The sequence below is a fragment of the Drosophila miranda genome, chromosome 2 (assembly GCF_003369915.1).
Source record: "Drosophila miranda strain MSH22 chromosome 2, D.miranda_PacBio2.1, whole genome shotgun sequence".
NCBI lineage: Eukaryota > Metazoa > Arthropoda > Insecta > Diptera > Drosophilidae > Drosophila > Drosophila miranda.
This window is the reverse complement of record NC_046675.1, coordinates 32,810,279-32,832,318: the sequence shown is the minus strand read 5'-3', so window position 1 is coordinate 32,832,318 and position 22,040 is coordinate 32,810,279. Positions and strand designations below refer to the sequence as shown.

Sequence of the window (22,040 nt, the reverse complement as noted above, 5' to 3'; positions counted from 1 at the left end):
ATGTCCGTCTTATAGGCATGTGTGCTGGTTGGAGTAGATAAGGCGGAATGAAATATTTTCCATTCCGTTTGAGGTTTCTTTAATTTATACATATATAACTTTATTCGATCACCTTCGAAACTTGCTCTTCTCCCATACAATACATTTATGTGTATAGATTTTGTGTCAGTTGATTTTTGTTGTTCTCCATTGTAATTGGGTTTTGGATTTGAACAATTTGTTTATTGGTTTATTTACGGATACTTTGTTTAAATTGTGTTTATTTTTATGCAAATTGAATAAATATTTCGTATATAGCACTACGTTGGCTGCAAATGTAATTTATAAGCAGTTTTATCATTGACCTCTTATTGCATTTGATTCACTCCTCTTTCTCTCTCTCTCTCTTTCTGTATTTCTCTCCATAATTTCATACATACATATATAGATTTGTTATTTGATTTAATCTTTATATTTATCTTTAGCTTTTATCTTTATTTTAGAACTATTTATAGGCTTCTGCTAGAAGTGGTTCAAGGTTTGCTTTTATTTTTATTGAGAGTTAAGAGTTGCTTTGCTTGAGTATTGGTTTGCTTTTGCTTTGATTTAAATTCCATTTAAAGTAAAAACAATAATTCAAAATGCAAATTAAATTAATTCAACTACAATTTGACACATAACTAGGCATGCACACATTGAGTTAACAGTTTGGATATCTTATTTTCATTTTTCTTTCGTTTCTTTTTGTTTTTCATTAAGTTTTTTTTTGGTTTCAAAAAGCACTATTTGTTGCAAGTTCTTCGAGTATTTCGAGTGTGGTTGCTGCTGTTTGTTCTGAACAAGCTGCCTAGACAATACAAGTACAAAATAATAATAAAATTCGAGTTTTGGTAGCAATTAAAGTGAGAAAATTCGAGTAGCAAAATTATTTAAAGTAGGAGCTAAAATGCATCGTTTCCTCGTTTTGTAGAGATACAAAAATTCAAGTTTAAGTTAAGATTTTTGGTGGATAGTAATGTTAGGATAGGTTAATAACGTTTACATATACGGATAGGTAGGTAGGTAGGTAGGTAGGTAGTAGGTGTATTTTCTTTAGACCAGATTCTCCACCTTCGTGGTGTCCATATGGAGGATGAGGGTGCGCATAAAGGACATCTCTTTGCGCGCATTCTCCAATATCACCTTGGGATCCTCGGATGTGCAGCGCAGGCAATTCGGTGCGAACACCATGGCCAGGTTCGAAGAGTCCATTTTGGTATTACTCACTACCTCAGAATTGGAGAATTGTTGCAGGAAGTGTATTAGATACGTTAGAACCTGCAAGCATCGAAAGGATTCATTTATAAGTCTTTTCTGATATTCTACAAATCTTCTTTAACACGCACCAGCTGATTTATTTCGGGCAACTTATTAACTATTTCTTTGGCTTTGTCGGGATCCTCGGTATTCACGCAATCCTCATAGTAGGCATCCGGTATGAGCGGATCATACAGTTCCCGATACCACAGCTTAAGCAGGCTCGCTGGGGCATGGGCATCAACTGAAAGATATAGTAGAAAAACCCTTCAGTAAGCTCCTCCTTCAATGGTTAGTTCTGCTTTCCTCTTACCCATTGTGTTCTTATAGTCAGGAACATCCCACCGATCCAGGCGATTCTTCATGCAGCTCACCTCATCCACATCCGCTGAGACACGAAAGATTCCCTCCGTTTGCTTTCCATTTAGCAGCAGAACCTGAAAGAACCATCAAAGGTTAGAGAAGTTCTTTGGGGACACTTCTGTGGATTATATTACATGCTCTGACAGTGTGGTTTGTATCCAGGGCAACTTGCGGAAGGGGAACTTATCCTTTTGGAGATCCATCACCTCTGACAGCGTGTTGCCAAACATGCTGTTCCGCAGGATTTGTTGCTACAAAAAAAGGTTTAAAGAAAGCTCTTGAAATGATCAATTATTTCAACTCACCCTCGCCTGTTCGACCTCATCCTCTGTGGGCTTTTTGGCCAGCCTTCTCCCGCTGCTGCCTATGCGATCCAAGCGACGACAACAGACAGTGGCATAATGCGAGATCTGCACATGGATGGGCCACTTGCAGACCTCCATGAAGCTGGTGGCAAACGAAGGATCGCGATGGCGATTGACATAGCTGTAAGGGAATACAATTTGAGTCAATGAATGGAGAATCTCTCTGGAGATGAGATAAATCAGAACATACTTGAGCAGCGTGGGTTGAAAGGTGGGCGAAGGCGGCACAAAGGACAAACAAATGGCCATCAGTTCCCAGCCACGAATGAGCGATTCTCGCTTGGGATTCTCCGTGGTTTGGCGACACAACTGCACATACAGCTCATCCCTTAATCTGCAAGGGAAATACAAATATTAAGACACCATTTCCACAAGTTTCCATAGACTCCAAAGACTCACTGTTGCTGCGGCAATGATGCGGTGATGATGTCAATGGCCACAGAGTTGAGATTCATGCCCATGCGTGCCTTTCGATCGGCCATATAGATCTGGACCAGTTTGAACAGCTCAATGGCCGTCTTCTTGTCGGCCTTGTCCCGTGATAGGGTCAACATGGGCCGACTGATGGCCTCCGCGGTCCAACTGAGCATATCCCGCACCGATGCCTTCTTCCGGAAAATGCCCTTCGAGTGCAGATTCAGATTGTCGGCGGCAAACTTCTCGATATCACATTCCTTCATGCAGGCCAGCGTAGCGCCGTGTCCCATTCCGCTATTGATGCCACCCGGTGCCCGATCGCTGGGCGGAAAGATCTGCTGAATGGTGGGCTTGAGCGATGGCGGTGCCAGCTTATGGCCTCCCGCACGTGAGAGGCTTGCGGCCGCGCCTGTGCCCTGCTGTTGACTGGCAACAAGACTATGGCTGTGGCCATGATTGGCCTCATCTTTGGCTGATGCTGATGCTGCAGCTGCTGCTGCTGCTGCTGATCCCTGACTACCGACGCCGGCCAGACGTGAGATTTGCCGATTGGGCGAGGGCAGCGTCTGTGATTGCTTCTGTTTGGAGTCGCTCGGGTCCAGATGCAGTTGCTGATGCGGCGGCGCTGGCGGCTGGACGTGATGGCCATGCCCATGGCCATGGCCTTGATAGGGTGGGGTATTCGAGTAAAGCTGCTGACCATGGTAGGCTCCTCCGGACGAGGGACTGTACGACACGGTGTCGTAGTATGAGGGCTGATAGCGAGGCTTTGGCTTGGGTAAAGAAGGTTGCGCTGAGGGCTCCGTATTGCCGCCAATACCCTCGAGCACAGCCTCCACATTATCGGAACTGGAAGAAGGAGGAAGTTAATTAGTTTTATCTGAAAGAGTAGTCATTTTTTGGGAGACTTACATGTCCTCTCTTCCAGCAGGATCGTAGGGCGGATACTGATACGCATAGTAGGAGACACTGTCGCCCATGTTGGCATAATCCTCGATCATGCCATAGTTGTGCTCCAAGTAGCCACCGTGCGTGTCCGAACCGCCATCCGAGTCCTCGTTGTCCGGCTCATGACCAGAGAGCGAGTGCTCCGACTGACTGTCCGAGTGATACGAGTCGGAGTCGCCGCCATCGCCACCGCGATAGTCGTAGCGACCCGAAAGCTTTGCCTGCTCGATGATGTAGTGCTTGAGGGGCAATATATGCGGCAACTCCAGATCCCAGTTGCTGTACAGCGGCGAAGTGTTGCCATTGTCGTATTCGGCATCGCTGTTTTCCGCCTGCAGGTGATGCTGTTGCTGCTTGGAGCGTCGCTTCTCGCCCACACCGCTGTGGTGATAGCCACCACGCTTGTCCAGGCTGGAGCTGGCACTGTGCCGCAACGATCCTTGGCCGGGATAATGATGCGATTGCGAGCGATTCGCCGTCGAGTTGTTGGACTTCTGGCGCTGCCGGGCAGAGTCGTTAGAGCCACGCGACGAGTGCGTCAGCAGGCCCAGATTCTCGGTGTTTAATCCTCCACCTCCTGGCGAGATAGGTCCCGCCTTTCCCAGCGTGATCCTCTCGAGACTCATCAGATCCAGACTATGGCTGGGCTCCTGTATCCTGGGCGAGTGCTGCAGCTGAGGCAGTGGATTCGTGGCACTCGTTTTGGCCTGCCGCGAGCTCTTGGTCTGAGGACTGATCGGACTCTGAGGACTCGAGTCGCTCGAGTGTTTCTTGTGGCTGCTGCTGCCGCTTCCCGCTGTACTTGTGGCGGTATTGCTACCACTGGCACCGCCGCCACCGCCAGCACTGCCTGCACTCTTAGTGGCATTGGTTGTGTGCCGTCGCCTGGAGAGTGGTGTGTTCTCCACCGATTTGAAATACTTCTCGTGCATTGAATCATCGCTGGCTGCTCCGCCATTGGCCGCCTCTGCGCTGCTCTTGCGATAGGATTTGCTATGATGTCCAGCGGCTGCGGGATTGATCGAGGAAGACATGAAGCTCCCAGACCGGGCCAACGACACTTTGTACTCTCGATCTACAAGATAGATTAGTTTAGAATGGGATCCATAGTGCAGCACAAAGTTCATTTCACTTTACCTCCCCCATAAGATTTACCCACTGGTGTTCCTGCAACTCCACCGCCTCCGCCTCCACTGCGTTGTGCGTTCCTTTGCTGATGCTGCTGTTGTGCGTAATTGTACGGGGTGGAAGTTGGTGCTGCATCTGGTGATATCTTCTTCTTTTGCGACTGCGGCGTATTGATGGAGTGGGTGGGCGAGGCAATGTCCGATGATTTGGATGAGCAACAGCCCTGCATATGATTGGGCAGAAGCTGATGATCGAAGTACTTGTCGCCGTAGCCACTGCCAGTGCCCGTGCCCGTGCCGCCACCAATATACGATGAGGATGTGGACGTTGTGGTGCCATGCGGTAAATTATGCGAGCTAACGCTCTCTTGCAACATTTCAAAGCTATAAGCGTACCGAAACCCAGGGACAAGCATTAAAATGTGGCCAATGAGATGAGGAATAGTTTTGTGTGTCGACTTACGCTCCATTATCCTTGCCGCCGCTGCGTTGATGCTTCTGCAAGGAGCCCAAACGTAAGCCCTCGGCATGTCCAGGTGCTGGCACTACTCCTCCGCCTCCTATGCCATTGCCCGCATCATTGAAGCGTCTATAGCCATGCGCACTGGACAGGCTCGAGTCACTGGATTTTCCCGATTCCTTGCAGTGATTGCGGGAGTCTGTAAAGGACAATCAATTCAAGGATGAGTCATTCCCAAATGCAAGAAGGAGCAGTTTACCTTGAGACCGTCGTGAGGCGTAGGCCTGCTGCTGCTGATGCTGCTGTTGCAGGTCCATCGAGCGGGATGAGTCACCCGTGCCGACGCTGCAAAAGATGCCCCCAAATGGAATGTAAACACAATTCGAAACAGAGATATATGTAAACAGAATTTATGGTTGCCTGCCATCCCAGGGTTTACTCAACTCACCGAAAGCTTTGACGCCCACGCGGACTTGAGATCATTTCAGTGCCGGGCAGCTTCTCTTCGGAACTGGCCACTGCACCATTACCGCCACTGATCCGCTGGCCACGCCCCTTCTTATTTGGCCCTGACATGGGCGATGACTGCTGTGGCAGATGCTGCTGTTGCTGCTGCTGCTGCTGCTGCTGCTGCTGCTGCAGCTGTGGCTGTGTCTGTAGCTGTTGTGTTGGCTGCTGCTGTTGCTGCTGCTGCGGTGGATGCTTCTGGGGCGTTGTCTGCTCCCGCCGCTCACTGGGATCGGTATTCTGTTTGAGCGTCTGGAGCTTGGCCAGCGGTATAATGTCGCACTTGCTCGGCCGATGCCACACGGTCTTCTGTGTGGCCGCATTATAATAGTAGAATCGTTGCGTTTTCGTGTCAAACAGTTCCCACCACTGCGATGAGTCGGTTCGCTTAATTGGCACATCCTGTAATGCGACAAACGGAACGAGAATGAGTACGGGAACGAAACGAAACGAAACCAGACGGAACGCGTGGCAAATTATTATAACTTGGATTATTATTATCATTTATATTTCATGTGTAGGTGGTTGGAATCGGGGCAACATGTGGAATGTGTGAAACCAGAGAGCATTTGGATGAAATAGATGGGTTTTTTCACTGTCTTTTAGTGAGTCCTGATGACCGTTACTCTTCCGTAGAATACGTACCATCTGGCAACCCTACAGCCCTACAATCAGCTGACCAGCTGGCTCTCTCTCTTCCTTGCCGTTATGCCTGATTTAAACAGCTGTTTTGCAAGACAGAAAAAAAGGATTTGTAAAGCTACAAAGAATATAGATCAAAGATATGTATCAATCAGTTTCGAACACGAGTCGATATACTTCTTTTCATCTATATATCCATCGGACCCTAATAAACATTCGGTATATACATACGTATTTGTTTCCAAAAATCGAAACAAACCTTGGAAAAGGTAGTGTCATGGGTTTTCCACATAACACAGACGCCATATGGGAATCTCCATCTCAATAACCCTCAATTCCCGAAACTTTCCCTCATTTTGCCAGATAAATCATGATAAATCTATTAGAAACATACGCTTTTCTTCCATTCTTGTTTCTAATTTCGTTTCCAGTTCAGTTAAGCTTAAACAGTTTCTACTTTTTTGTTTGCACGAGTCTGCATTGTAGTTCTCCTGTCATCTTATCGCCATAAAGACTTTGGCACGTCTCGCAAAAATTTCAAGAGAACTGACACTGGACCCAGCCAGACACCGACAGACCGACATTATGTGATGTCTTGGGCAATGATAAGTCGCCTCCGTTTCTGGCCCAGCTTTGTTGGATCCTCTATTGTTGGTGCTGGTACCCCCTCCATCCGCGACCCTCTTGAATTATAACCAACAATTACACAAAACGAATTTATTTTGGTATATTTCTTTTTTTGCGCACAAGAGCTTTTCTTTTGGGCTTAATCAGCAAACTTGAGAGGGAGAGAGTGAGAGAGGGAGAGAGCACAAAGAGCTTTGTGTGTTTTTAATCTGAATCTGAAGGGTTTTATCTTTAGAGCAAATACAACAAGTGCTTTGACAAACAACAAGGTTTCTCGATTATTCCTGGCACAGCCACTCCCCTATACCATCCAATGGCCTTGTCCAAGAGGCGCGTGTGTTTAATCCGCTCCATCTCGCTCTCACTCTGTCTCTCTCTCTCTCTCTGTGTGGCATCTCTTTCTGTCAGAGAAGTCAGGGTTATTTCTGCAAAATGCAGCGTGGGCTGACCTTGAACTTTTTTTTACTGCAGATGCTCCCGCCCACAGCAAAAGCACAGGCACCAGACCTCAAATGGGCGAGAGATGAGGTGGGCAGCGAGAGCAAGAGCGAGAGCGAGAGGTGAGGTGAGAGCTTAAGAGTGGGCAGAGGAAAAGGAGAAGGAGAGAGGAAGCAGAGGAAAAGTTGTCAAGCCAAGGTGCATTAAATAGTGGGTAAGGGTACCCCCTACCAAATCCCTCAATCTCTGAAAAAACCCAAGTCCAGTCTTTTGCTCGACCTTACCCTTTCTGTAATACTCCCTGCCCTCGTGTACCACAGCCCTGACCCACGCTTCGTTTTTAATCTGCAGCTTTTGTTACTGTGGCTGCAACTGCACCCAATCCTCCTCCCTCCCCCCTGCCCCCGCCCATTGGCAACCCGAACTACTGCTGGCTGTCCATTGCAAATGAAAGCTTTCAGCTTGGCTGCTTTTCATTTCTGGTATTCCATTACCATTTCCATTTGGGGGGAGACGGGAGCTGGGAGACCGCGTCGCATGTTGCATAATTTGTGGGCGCGACCAGACGCTGATTGGGGCAAGGCTACTCATCAGAAGGGGGGAGGGGGGGCTGTGCGATGCTATGCAATGTCGTCTCGTTACGCTTTTCGCATTGTTGCGTTTCCAACTGTCAGTCAAGTCCGGCATGTCACTCAGTCAGTCACTCAGTCAGTCAGTCATCCAGTTTGTCCATCCCCCCTTCTTATCAGATCTTTTCTCTACCTTCCACTAGCGTGAGAGAGATTGTACTATTTATAAGAAAACATCACCCAACTCGACTCGGCCTCATTTATGGCCTTGTACGATATTCCAAATATTTTTTTGTAATTATGGAAATACAGCAACAACAATGGGATAGAAGAGGAGAGCTGCCTACATCTTTATCTCATATGGCAGGGAATTACAGAGAAACGCCATATCAGATTGATGGAACATTGTATACCCCTTATAGAAAAAGGCAAAAAGAAAGAGTTTTTACATAATATGAGGTGCCATGTATGGGAGACCTTGATCTCTCATCAAAAGATGGGATTCCTTAGAAGTCAAGCTCTTTTCCTCTTATTATATCTTATTACCGGGTATCATATATTCTGATACACGACTCTTTTGTTGCCACATGATTTTTAACTGTTCTTTTCCCAAAAATTTCATTGTTTTTGTGCTGAAGAAAGGGGGCGGAATGCTTTCAAGAGCATTGCACTTGACTATGGCAAAAATTTTGAACAGAACTCGTCAAATTTCTTTCCTATTCGTAATATTTGTATGGGATTTGCTATGGAAAACTTTACTCAGAATTCTTACTCATGCCGTTCCATCCGAGTGAAGATGAAAGACCTCAAAAGCGATATCAAGATATAGAGAGGCTGTTTGTCATCCATATTCTTATGATGAAGCATGGAAAAGATAGATATACAATTTCACAACTGAGCTGGCGAATAATTCTTATAAATATAAGTATGATCATTTGTGATCCCATTTAGTTTGCCATTATCAAAACCCCATTAATTTCCCCAATTGTAAACTTTATATATAGATTATTCTTAGGCATTATAATGCATTCGTTTCGTTATCTGTGCCTACACTATTCCATGGAACATGAAACACAAAGATGTTCGCTTCTCTGGGGCGTCTGGGGCGCTTATTGAAAAACAATTCCAACTTTTAATCAGCGGCAAATGGTGGCGCAAGCCGAGTGCCACGCACGATATTTCTAATCTGGTGGGGTCTGGCCGTAACACTGTTGCCGAGGTCAGTTATGGACCAACACACTCCTTCCTTCTGCTCCCTCTCCTCCCCGATCCGACAGTGAATCATGCTTGGCAGAAATAGCCAAAATGAAATTAAATGATCCACAGACGCACAAAAATACAGACATGCGAGTATGTACGTAAAAACAAATAAAATTGAACCGAAATATTTCGTTTTTCCGTTTTGTAAATTAGGTCATCATCAGAGCGAATATTTGAAGCCGCAGCAAACATAGCCCCCCCTCCGATAACATCTGAGGGACTAATGAACGAGTGTCTTCCCCGACTACTGTTCAAAGAATTGTGCGAATTCGAATGGAATGTGTCCCCTCGTTATTGGTATCCAATGAATGGAATTGAATTGTTGGCAAACGAAAAGAATTTGGACGTTGCACGATCGAAAGACATCTTTATGCCGAACAATGCATGGAAGTTATTTCCAATTATCGAAAACTTTTAATACCATCCGTGATCCGTTTTCCAGACAAAAGCAATAACCATCAAAGGTCTCGAGATTTATAGATAATGGCCATGCCCCGGGCCACATGTTACACATTGTCGAGGGAGCAGGCAGCGGAGTGCAGATCCCTTACCCTTTCCAATGCTTTATTTATAGATCGACGGTCGGGCAGTGCAAGAAACCTAGTCTTAAGCTTATTTATGGGTTTTCTTCTCCCGGAAAAATGAAATTGAAATATGTGCAATATCAATAATCGTTAATCAAACAAATAAAAATGCTTGATTTGTTGTCATATTCAAATGAATCTGTGTGGGTTATAATGGAGGTCTTATCGTGGCTTGAACCATAAAATGTGACTAAGAAAATCCCAGACACCATATATAGATCGCACGTCATCCATCCGCATGTGGCATCCCCCCATGCATGAGCCATTTCCCAATTTCTTATTTCATGCCTGAAAGTATCTCTAATAGCCCCAAAAAATTCATTAGCGATATTTATGCACATTTAATTGGCTTCGTTATTGCTTTCAAATTATGCCAAACAACGCGGAAGAAATGGTTAGATGTGGCACACTTTGGCCAAGACAGGAAGCCATACCTTACCCAAGAAGGCTGTGGGCAATAGCTCGACGAAGGAGAAGCAAAGGGGCAGGGCAGGTCTGCTGCAGTTGAAAGTCATCGATTTATGACATACCCAACAGACTGAAAATCCAGGGAGTGCAACAGAGTGCATGCATCTACAGGATAATCAGACCCAGAAGGACTATTGTCTTTAATATCCTACCATCGCTTAACCGATGGCCTCAAGCGAGTTTTCTCTCTCTCTAATATTAAACGATTAAGTACTCTGAAGTCCAATATACCCTACACAATACCGACTAATAACAATTTGAAATATTTTGATGATTGCGTAGTAGCACAGTGACACCATCGTGTCTCCCCTGCGACCTGTTGGTAGACCTGCAAGAAGGGGCGGCCCAGATCGGGGTTTGCCCATTTTTGAGGAGCCAAACCACCGGCGCCGCTTTTGGTTACCCTAATCGTTGGACTACCCCTCTCTAGCTCTCCACTCTTCTCCTGGTTTTGGGTGACGCCGGCGGACGCACGTGAACATTATCGTTTTCTTCTTGGCTTCAGGGGGGCTTCTCGTTCGGGGCGAATTTTGTAACATGAAACGAACGATGTTCGTCGTGAGGGCAAAACTTTTTCTTGTGTGCTTTCTTCGGCTGCTTCCTCTGCTGTCGCCTTTTCTTCTGCTTCTGCTGGTCCCTATTAACCGGAAGTTTTACAAAGGCAAACGAGCAAAAAGCAACAACAGAAAAAGTATGAAAAAGTTGACAAAGCGCCCAGGGAGTGGAGAGGGGTATGGCAAGGGAGTCATGTCGACTTATAATAAAAAGCAGAGAGAAAGAGAGAGAAAAAAAGTAGTCCCAACTGTGAATAAATTTCAAATCACGTACAATGAACGCAGTCCACCATTTCTTACTGTTGTTGTTGTTGTTGTTGCTGCTTCTGCTTTCTGCTGGTGACACCAAAAAGAGCGCAGCACGCTACAACAAAAGCAACGCGGCAGCGCAGCTAAAACAAAAAGCTGCAAGTTGGCCAACAGCAACAACAACAAGAACAGAAGCAGCGCAGCGACAGAGAAAAGAAAGGAGTTTCATTTAGAGGACGGACGCGCTTAATACCCTTGTCGCATCCCGAATATCCCGAATCCCGAATAACTATATATGTATACTTTATACGGTCGCAAACACCTATTCCATTCTGCTTTACCACCATCTGGTCAAATACGCATACCCTCTGTGACAAGCAGAGAGAATGTTGCTAATTTCAAGCACGTTAGACAGCTGCGGGGGTGGCATAATGAAGGCAAAGAGAGGTGAGCGGAAGCATCGGTGGGGATGTGAAGAGGAAGTGGAGTGTGATCATCTCCCTCCCCGCTTGACTCCTTTAATAATGTCTTTTTCACGCTGCTTTGCATAAATTCTTTAGATTATATTGCGCAGTGAAAAGGATTCGCTTCCGCAGCAGCAACAATTGCACTGCAGCTGGCGTCTCTGCTTAAGCTGGCGTTGACGTCGCTGCAATCAGATACTGAATTGAGGGCGGGCTTCTGTTGTCGCTTCGGGTGCTCTTATAGGGCACGCAAAAATGAGATGGGAGGAGGATTCTCTAAGGTGAAATGTTTTACGCAAATATGGAATGTCCTGCCATTATTCACAGACCACGAAGCCTCATTAATTAACTCTGTTGATTAAATTCTTGTTGCGAAAAACAGCCATTGATATTTACCTACATTTTTATTTGTTTTTCTGCTCTTCTGTTCTCTCTTGTTGGACCAGGTATGACACTTGCTTAATGTTAATGAATTAATGCTGCGATGGGGACCTACAAAAGTACTTGCTGTCATTGGGTCTAATTTTCTTGTTGAAACTTCCTTAATGGTATACTAACTCAACAGGAATAATGAATCAAGGAGGACCTATGTTGTAGCATTTCTGGTGTCATCTCCCTCCACGTTGTTTTCGGTAAGTGTCATATAGGCTTTAGCGCCGACACATGCCCAACAGCAAGAACGGTATGTTTGCGTCTCTGCCTGCGTGTGTGGGTGACGTTGGCTATGACTCAAACAGAGAGTGAGAGTGACAAAAACCGAAATGAAATGCACACAAATAAACACTCGAAGGAGTAACAGAGAGGCAGAGAGAAAGCACAAGCACACACACACACACAGATGAAGAGGCGATATGAGAAAGGGTCAGGCAGCAGACCACATGCAATAAATCATGGCGTCAAATGGACACCCACGGACGGCCAGGCCCAAGGCAAACACAGACTATGCACTCTCTCAGCATGCAAGCAGGACTCTCATTAAGGAAGCAGAGCCAGCACTCACACATGCACCCAAAATTGCATGGGTGTGAGTGCAATCAGGAGCGAAACGAGGCCGTCCGCCAGCAGTCGACGAGGACATTGGATCCAACAACAAAATCAATGAAATTTTCACTACTTCCGGCACTGAGAGGGCAAAAAATAAAACCGAAACCGTATAGAGGCAAAATGAGGATAACCAGGTCTGTGTTTGCCTTTCTGCTTTGGCTGGTCGGCTGCCTGCGGGCGAGACCGAAGTTATTAGCCTGCAACACCTTTTGGAAGTTGCCGCATTAGAAAAGCCAGCAGGAAAAAGGAAGAATGAGGAAAAGAAGCAAGAGAGGGAAAGAGACGGTAGCAAAGGCTTTGAGCAAACAGTTTCCAACTTAATAGTTTCTCCTTCTTTTTTTTGCTCTCTTGAAAAGGAAAAGTTTTGATTTAAAATGGGGTAAAAGCAAAGAATATTCTATGAAAATGTTAGTTTTGATTTAAAATAGGGTGAAACTCTATAAAAATCTTAGTTATGAAGGATGAAAGGGAGTAAGGACAGAGAAAATGTAGCAATAAAAGATGAAAAGAAGTAAAGAAAAGGATAATGTAAGCTTGAAAGATGAAAGAAAGTTAAGAAAAGGTTAAAGGGAAGCTCGAACAAAATAACAAAGACGGCAAACGCTTTCTCTCTGGCTGTTATAGCAGAATAGTTATATCATTCGACAGATATTTTAATATAATTAACCTTGGTCACGCCACTTTATGAACTGGGTTATGAAAATTTGCAAGCCAAACCACAAGCATGAAAATTGTGCAAACAAGTGACCCAGAATAATAATTAAGAAATCAGCCGGACAGCAAATTGTTCATCTAATCATTGAGTAGAGGATCTCGCCACACAGCCCCTTGAAGGGTTAATGAACCCCGTTAGGAGAGCGAATGATCTTATATTAAAGTTCTCTTAGTTGTCTCTCTCTTTGCTGTAAATTTCTGCGGTGATCTTTCCTTACTTGATATCTCTTCTGGGAGGAATGTCCTCCCAAGAGAGTTGTAAACAATGTAGATTATATTTAAATGGTATTACTTACTTCTGGTGGATCCCAAACGCATTCGCCAGTTGTGAGATTGGCATACATATGCTCCTTGGTGCGTGGCTCGATGATTTCTACCCATTCTATTCTGTAAGGCCAAAAAGAGAGAAAGTGATACAGATGGAGAGACAAGGACGGATAGCAAGCAAGCAAGCGGGCAAGAAATACACATAAATAAGACATAAAATGCGATTGCTTCTATTTTAGAGCGCCCAAAAAAGCATTTCAGGAATGCTCTTCACGCCCGTGCGCTCCTCTTCATGCACCGTAAGTACAAGATATTTTGTAATACACGCCCCAGCAACAGCAGCAACAACACTCTTACCAAAGTAAAAAGAAGAGAAAATACTCTTCCAAAAAGCAACAACACACTTTAAAGGAGCATTCTGCAGGAAAAGGAACCCCAAAAAGAACGGAACAAAGTCCCTCCCTTCGCTGTTGTCATTCAATATTTCACACATTCATTCATTCATTCATTGAAGCAAAATTTCTATACGGAAAAAAGCTGACCAAATTTGGCTTTTGTGCGTGAGATCTCATTCATTATATAGTACTATGTGCGTGTATGTGTGTGTGTGTCTGGTTTTCCCCCACGTTCAATTGGGCTTTTCTCTTCACACACACAGACATATTTTGTCAAGCGTTATCCGGTTTTTCCTTATTTGAAAATTGCAGTTAGAGAACGGCCGTCCTTTCCTACACACACACACACACACACACACGCAAATAAGGAGTGAGAGCGAGCAAGAGAGGGTGTCAGCCATGGCTGGGCTCTCTTTTTGGCATATTTGGCAGCGACGCTTGTTGCCGCGCCTTGCAAGAAAATCGATTTTGCACGCTTGGCTCAAAAGCCAAAAAATGCATAAATTTGCCAAGACCCGAGCCGGCCCGGCCTCGAGACTAGCATTTAATCAAGCTAAAGAAATGCAGGGGGAGAGGGCGGCTCTCTGGCAACCCACACACGCACTCACTCAAACTCTCTTCAGCACGCAGCTGTCAAAGCGGCAGGCGGCTCGCCTTAAAGAGGAGGAGGACCTCCTTCACCTCTCTCGCTCTGACACTCTCTCTCTCTCTTGTGAAAGCCACCCACCACCCAGCTGCACTCTGCATTGAAATTTTCTGCATTCAAGACAATTTATTAAACAAAAGCCTCTGCATTGTTGCCTATTGCCGCTTGCTTTCTTTATAAATTGTGTACACAATTTCGACATTTGCGTTGTCTAGAGGTTGGTTTTTGTTGTTGCTGGTGCTGCTGCTGCCATTTGTTGTAATGCTAGTTGTAGTGTAACGGCACACACCTTTCACAACTTGAACTCATTTTTTCTCCTCTTTATTACTGGCCGCTCTGTCGACTGATGGGGCGGCGGGTTTCTCTTGGTGTTGTTGTTGTCGTCGTCGTCTTCTCTGGTGCTGCTGTGTCTCCTTTTGCTATTTCTGCTTGTTTCCTTACACACACACACACACACTCGCGAACGCACTTAATATATATATCTATCTATTTTTTTTCACTTATTTTCGTTTTGGTGGCGGCAGCGAAAATGCAATTTTTCTTTCTCAATTGATTTTTTCTACCCACTCGCACTCCTTTTTCACATGCGTGCCGTGGACGATGTTGCATTTGTTGTTGCTGTTGTTGTTGCAATGCAACTGGAAAACACTTTCACATTTATGACATAATTTACAGGCCATATTTTCGCTTTGCTTTTCGTTTGTGCAACTGCATGTTTCTTGTTATTTTTGAAATATTTATGTTGCTGCGCCGCCTACTCAGGAGAATATAATTCGAACAAATCCGCCTTTCGCTGCACTAAGTAAATAAATAATCTGATGAAACTGTTTACTAGGTTTTTAGCAACTCTAAGTTATATTAGTCATCTTGGGTCTGCAGCCGTTCTTTCAAATCCGCCCTCCGTTAAGTTTTAATATTAAAAATTGTATTTCTTGTTTTCGTCGTCGACGCGCGGCTGTCCAGTTCAGTGTGACCGTGGACTCGATAAAGTTGAAATCGATCAAAATCGAGCTCAGAAATATACCACACTATACCGTCTCATTTTTAAAATATACCGTAAATATACTGTCGAGTTCAAGTTCTATTATATATATTCCTCGCTTTTGTTATTCCGTCGAATATTACAGGATATATAGATCTCTCAGCCTTGCCCAGCTAATTTTATCCAATTTAGGAACCTATTTTATACTTGACGGGTTAAATTTAAATACTTGCTTTTATTGGATTTTGGCTAAAAAAAGGTTTTAGCGAAAAAGGTCAAACAAAAAAACTGAAGACAGTAATCGTTCGAATAACTCAATTTTGATATTCCGTTGAATAATGCTGGCTAACTGAGACTCTTAGCTCTGCCCACATAATTGTATGCCATTGATGAAGAAATTTTGTTCAAGACTAACTACTTTTAAGTACTCCCATTTATTGTATTTTGATTAAAACACTGTTTAAACAAAAAAGTTCAACAAAAATACAGTTGCATGGTGTCACGTCAATGTTGCTGGTATTTGAAGACATGTTGCGAAGTATGAGTCTGGCCTATACAACGTTCAAAGAGAGCCTTAACCGATTCAAAGAGAGCGAAAAAGAGAGCCTTAACCAATTCAAAGAGAGCAACGGACCGATAAACTCTCAATTAGGCCCTCTTTGAGCACGTCAAGATCGAAAATTCAAAAAACCTGCGTATGGATGTTTCTATATCCTGTGTTCTTTAATATATAATTAACAAAGAAATTTAATAAATTGATGAAATTGATATCATAAATATGACAAAGAGCTGTGGCTAGATCTTATATTGAGCCATAATGCATGCATTTCTCTTTGTCCTACCATTAACAGCGCTCAGAAAATGCACAAAAGTATTTAATCTATTTAACCTACTCACATATAGGCCCTCCGATAATGATATCGAATATTTTTTAATATTTAAATTTAATCGGTGCTTTGCTTTATTACTATCCGTTCTTTCTTCGGAATGAAATCTCATTTCATATGTAGACATACAAAAATATATTTAATAAAATAATATTTCTATTTCAGAAAAGACACTTTCAGCTCGCTTAACAGTGCAGCTTAACCAGCAAGTTAGTAACAATCGGAAATAATATTCGCATCATCATGCTTTATCGCACACAAAATATCATCCAGCAGGGATGTAAAGTTCTCAATGCATTCAAACCGCTCCTCTTTCTGTTTAATCAAATTGTCCAAGTCAATTGTCTTCAGCTCCACAAGGAACTTTCGATACGGCATAGCAAACTGTTTGTAGTAGAACTCGTCCAAGTGCCGCTTCTCGTCATCCTCGTCGTTGATTTGCATTTGCGTTTGAAAGGCCGTCTCCAGCAGCTGTGCATCCTGCGAGTTCAATATACCCTCGATAATCTCATCCGCTTTGTTGGGGTTCATGGGGGAGCTACGTCCAGATGATGGGTGTGGCGTCGGCTCCTGAGGTTTAAAGTTAAACGAGGAACATTGTTCATCACTCGGGGGTGGCGACCTCAACTCAACCTCCTCCATAATGCCCTTGAAACGCTCGAACTTTTCGTTCATTAATTTGAGGCCTCTTACAATGATTTCCAGCACTTCCACAGAAACCTCTTCGCGCAGACACTTAATGATAATGCCAAAGTAACCATATTGCTGCACCTCCCCAAACACTTTGGCAATGCTCGTCTGAATCTCCTTCTCCGTCAGCGTTACAATCTTCTTCTGCTCCTTGGAGAAGGTCACTGTGGGAAAGACTCCGTCGATCATGCCCTGGTTGCTGAACTGGCGGAAAAACTCCCTGCGCCAGAACACCAGAGCATTTAGCTTCACCTCTGAATGATGATCCCCGACCACGCAGTAGTTCAGGGTGGAGAAGAGTGTATTTTTGTACTTCTGGTGGATCTTGCGATGTTCGTAGATCTTCATCAGCGTGTTTACGGCCTCTGCACGCACAAGATCATCGTTGTCGCGATACAGCACATACAGTAGATGATCCTGAAGCAGATCAAAAGAGGATGTTAAACGTCTAGAGGAATAAAAAGATCACTATCGTACCACAAGATCAAGTTGACTGAGACAATTCTCCCACAGCAGATTGATGGACACCATCTGGGACAGGCATTTGAATGCTGAGGCGCGCACATAGCTCTCTGAATCATTCTTGGCCATTTCGTAGACGATCGGAGGTATCTTTGCGTCAATCAGAAACTGCTGAAAGGCGGGAAACTCTACATGAAAGCAAATACATCTTTGTTAATAATAATTGACCATAGTTTTTCTGGTGGAAACCTACTGATACGGGAAATGCTGGCTATGGAGGTGGTCAACTCCAGCGTGGTATCACGCACCTCCCACGTGGTATCATGCATGCGCTTGACAATAATGGGACCCAGGCAAACCAAGGCAGAGCCCTGCAGATTGTCCACCAGCAGAGCCATGTTCGGCGACAGGAAATGCTCCACAGCCAGCTGCACGAGTTTCAACGCCTGGACAGTGCACTGGAAAATACAGAAAAAATTAGTGAAACTTTCGACAAATAAGGAATATTTCATTATATTCTCACTCTGGCATCCATGTTGGTGTTTTCCAGCACAAATGCCAGACAATTGACCAGGCCAATCGTCTCCACCGACTCCTTCCACGTGATCTTGAAGCGTTCGATCAACGTACGCAGGCCGACCATGACGGAGTGCAGAACTTTGGGATCATTTACAACCAACTCCGTGCCGCGGGGATAAAGATCACGGTAGATGCTGCCAGCACTACCCGCGCTACTAACGCTATGACAGTCATCCTGGCCCGAATTGCCGAGGGCACTCAGGGCCACCACCTCGCGGAGCACATACAGCAATGCCTGGCACACGGTAATGGCCTGCTCCCGGTCCAGCACATGCTCCAGGGACAGTATACTGTGTATGCACTTGTTGGCCAACTCTGGCGTGAACAGACCACCCGCCACACCTTCGGGCGTGAAGAATGCATCGCGCATACTGTAGCACATACGGAAGGTCTGCTCACACGACATTTCCATTAATTTCAGAACGTAAGCGTCGAACAGTTCGGTGCGAGAAGCTTCGTCTGCCTGCCTCTGGGCATATTTCATGGAGAACAGCAGCGGCAGCATATGGAAGAGGATCAACTGATTCTCAAACGTCACTCGTTCATGCTGGATGATGATCTCCTTGGGGGCACGAGCGCCAAGCTTCTTCCAAAGTATATGATTCAGTTCGGCCATTTTCACAAAACCCACGCCGTCTCTTCGGGTAATGAAGAATTTCATGAGATTAAAAAAGGACAAGCCAAAGTCGGTGAACTGTTCGGGGGGCTCGGTCACGTCCGGATTGAGCAGCTTCTCGTGCGTCAGAAGGGCAAAGTAGTAGCTGCTCAGTGTGGTGAAGATCTTTTCCATAAAGTACGGATTGTGCGTCATGTCGATAAGTTTCCAAATGGTTATTTCAAAGTCGTGATACTCCTTCATCAGCGAGATCAGCATTGTGCGCTCCTCGTGCACAAGCGTCTGCTGCAGAACGTACGAAAGCAGATCCAATGTGGCCGAGATCTTGTGCAACAGCTCATTGTCATCTACATTGATGTGAATGCGTTCCTGCACCTCGGGATCAGTGGTCTTGTATAGATTATCATGAATGGGCTTCATTATCTCGGCCAGTATTTCCAGGGTAACAGCCTTGTCGTGCAGCTTGTCGCACGATTTGTACAGAATCTCGTAGAGCACCTGTCTGGCCTCCCGCACCACATACAGCGTGTGATCGTTATTCGAGTATTGAATCAGCAATGTCCACGTGCGATGGATTCTCATGAATGCCAGACCCATACTGAAGCAAGCCACGGACTTCATCAGCCGTATTCCTCCGAGTTTGATTGACGGACTAAACTGGAGATCTCCCGACTTCAGGAATTTAATGGTTCTGCAAGGTAATTGCACGAGATGGTTTAGAACGGAGCCAGTTCTGGGTAGGAGACTCACCTGCCCACAATGTCCAGTTCACGGAGGCGCACAATCATCCACTCGTTTGACGCCAAGTAGCTGGTGAGATTCAACATAAACGATATCACCTTCGGATGGATTTTGTTAAAGTCCTCCATTACCATGGTCATGCATTTGTCGACCCAATCGATGATAAACGGCGCCTGGAGCACATACACATTCTCTGTGGTGGCATGCAAAATTAGATCTCTGATTAGTAGATAGTACATAAAGAAACACGCTCTTGCCCTCACCCTTAGCCTTTATGTGCGTTAGAAGCTTCTCAAAGTAAACATTGTTGGTTGTGGAAAAGTTATCGCGCAGAAATATGTCCAAGATCTGCCTGAGGCGCGATAGGACCTCCTCTTGCTTTTGCATTTTGTTTTTTATGTAAACTTATTATGTTTCTGACTATTTCCAGTGCATAGTTTTAACGCGTTGCTCTGTAATTGTTTAACCAAATAATGAAATCTTTTGATTGCGGCTTCCTTATCACGGCAAAGAACACTTGTTTTTGTATTTAGTATTGGATAGCGCAAAATGAAGCTGCCAGCTATGTTGCCATAGGAGCTGTTTTATAGCTAGTTCTGGCTATTTTTAAAGGATGATTTCTAAACAAATTTCTATTGGCCGGAAATCTGCTATTTAAAATATATATAAATATTTATGCTACGATAGTTAATTGTTTTCTTTAACTGTTTAATTGGAAAGTTAGATGACCATCAGGGTGATCGTTTCAAGTGTTTGGTATATTTTGACGACGAAATGTAGTTGAAGGTATATTTACGGTATATTAAGAAACTTATAAGGTATATTTCGCTACTTATTTAATCGGTAAATTGGGTAGAGAAAATCCCATAAAAGCAAGTGTTTTAAATAAGCCAGTCAAGAAGAAAATTGATTCAATTATTGTATAAAATTATGTGGGCATGGCTAAATCTTCCATATAGCTGATATTCGACGGAAGATCAAAATTGAGGGAATCGTCGTATTTGTTGAATCGGTAATGTTGTAAGGTTGACAACATTTAAATCCTTGTCGCTCACATTCAAAAAAAGTTAGATTTGGCGCGCACCACTCGGTATATTTTGAAAATGAGACCGTATATTTTGGTATTTATTTGAATCGGGTAGAATCTGTAATAACCGGTTGACAATAATGAGTCTCATTCCATACACAAACATGTTGCTAATTCCATGCACACATATCCTGGGGGAAATGGATGTTATAGAATTGAGAAAATGTTTGTCATCCCAGGCTCCGTAGGTATCAGGATCGAGATAAATATATACAAGATAGGTTAGGTTAGGTTAGGTTGAGGCGGCTGCCGGGCTCGCTCGGAACCCGTCACACTTAGGCCGGTTTCGGCCCGTTGTGATACCGCATAGGATCATTTCCTTCCTGCGTTGTGAGACTTCCTGTCAGCAATTATCCCATCCAGATGCTCTCACAAAGTTCGCTATCCTCCTGGGACATAGTTTGGACATCTCTGAGATGTCGTGTAGAAAGGCTGAGCCCAGGTGCTGTAGCCTTCTTCTGCTGAGAGCTGGGCAGGAGCAGAACAGATGTTCCACTGTCTCCTCCTCTTCCTCGTCCTACAGCTGCGACAAAAATCGTTATGTGGGGCCCCCAGCCTGTTAGCGTGGGTGCCTATTAGCCAGTGTCCCGTGAGGGAACGTGTGACTACGCTGCACCTTTTCCTGCTTAACTTGAGGAGCTCGGAGGTGCGCTTCATGTCCATGGTCGGCCATGTTTGCCGAGTTGTGCGACATCGTGGCACTGTTTGCCACATATCGTTGTTTAGTCGCTTGTATTGCTCCCTTATAATGAGCTTACAGGTGGCCATTGGCATACAGATATCCTCCTTGTCTTGGAGAAGGGGGATTGTAGTGCCAGATCTGGCCAGCTCGTCCGCTATACAGTTGCCCTCGATGTCCCGGTGGCCCGGGACCCAAATCAGGCTAAAAGCAAATTGCTGAGCCATCTCGTGCAGAGATTTGCGGCAGTCTGCCACGGTGGCCGAGCTCGAGGAAATCGCGCTTAGCGATTTGATCGCAGCCTGGCTGTCGCTATAAATGTTTAGCTTGGTTGCCGTGACGGCAGCCGCTTGTAGGCAGTCTAGAGCCTCCCTGATTGCTATGACTTCCGCTTGAAAGACACTGCAATGATCTGGGAGTCTGAAGGAATGCCTTATGCTTAGCTGTTCAGAGTAGATTCCCCCTCCGACTCTGTCGTCCAGCTTTGATCCATCTGTGAAGATGTTTATGGCCCCATCTGGGCCTGGGAGTCCCTCGAGCCATTCGTCTCTGTGAGGGATGATTGTGTCGAAGGGAGTGTCTGTGTACTCTCTTGGAACTTGGTAGTCTGTTTTTGAGGGGACGGTACTGCTATTATTTAATATGGCTGAGTGACCTATGCACTGTGTCACCCATTGATCTGAGTCTCTTAGACGTATTGCTGCTGCTTCTGCCCGTTCCTTTCCTGCGAGGTCAAGGCTCTGTAGGCATAGGATGGCATTTAGCGCATCATTTGGGGTGGTGCGAAGAGCTCCGCTGATGCATAGGGCGGCAGTCCGCTGGACTTTGCCCAGTTGCTTGGTGATCGCCCTTTTTGATAGGGCCGGCCACCACACCGTAACTCCGTAGAGTAGTATTGGTCTAACTATAGCTTGATATATCCATTGGACTATGC

General features: G+C 45.0%; 2 protein-coding genes across 2 annotated transcripts; both read right to left on the bottom strand.

Annotated features, from left to right (window-relative positions):
• Positions 1-200: 200 nt before the first annotated feature.
• Positions 201-15,357, bottom strand: LOC108155780 (hornerin). Its single transcript, XM_017286840.2, has 14 exons — positions 14,673-15,357; positions 13,372-13,462; positions 5,404-5,864; positions 5,215-5,300; positions 4,959-5,154; positions 4,506-4,879; positions 3,333-4,443; positions 2,403-3,269; positions 2,194-2,337; positions 1,944-2,124; positions 1,773-1,889; positions 1,589-1,712; positions 1,365-1,519; positions 201-1,296 (listed from the first exon to the last, which is right to left on the bottom strand). The coding sequence occupies exons 1-14, from the start codon at positions 14,690-14,692 to the stop codon at positions 1,072-1,074; spliced, it is 4,152 nt and encodes a 1,383-aa protein (XP_017142329.1). The 5' UTR covers positions 14,693-15,357; the 3' UTR covers positions 201-1,071.
• A 935-nt stretch (positions 15,358-16,292) lies between these two features.
• On the bottom strand, positions 16,293-19,867 carry LOC108155781. The gene is made up of 6 exons (XM_017286841.2): positions 19,604-19,867; positions 19,350-19,533; positions 17,928-19,290; positions 17,658-17,862; positions 17,420-17,592; positions 16,293-17,359 (listed from the first exon to the last, which is right to left on the bottom strand). Exons 1-6 carry the CDS (start codon positions 19,725-19,727, stop codon positions 16,463-16,465), a joined length of 2,946 nt encoding a protein of 981 aa, XP_017142330.1. The 5' UTR covers positions 19,728-19,867; the 3' UTR covers positions 16,293-16,462.
• Between the last annotated feature and the right edge of the window lie 2,173 nt (positions 19,868-22,040).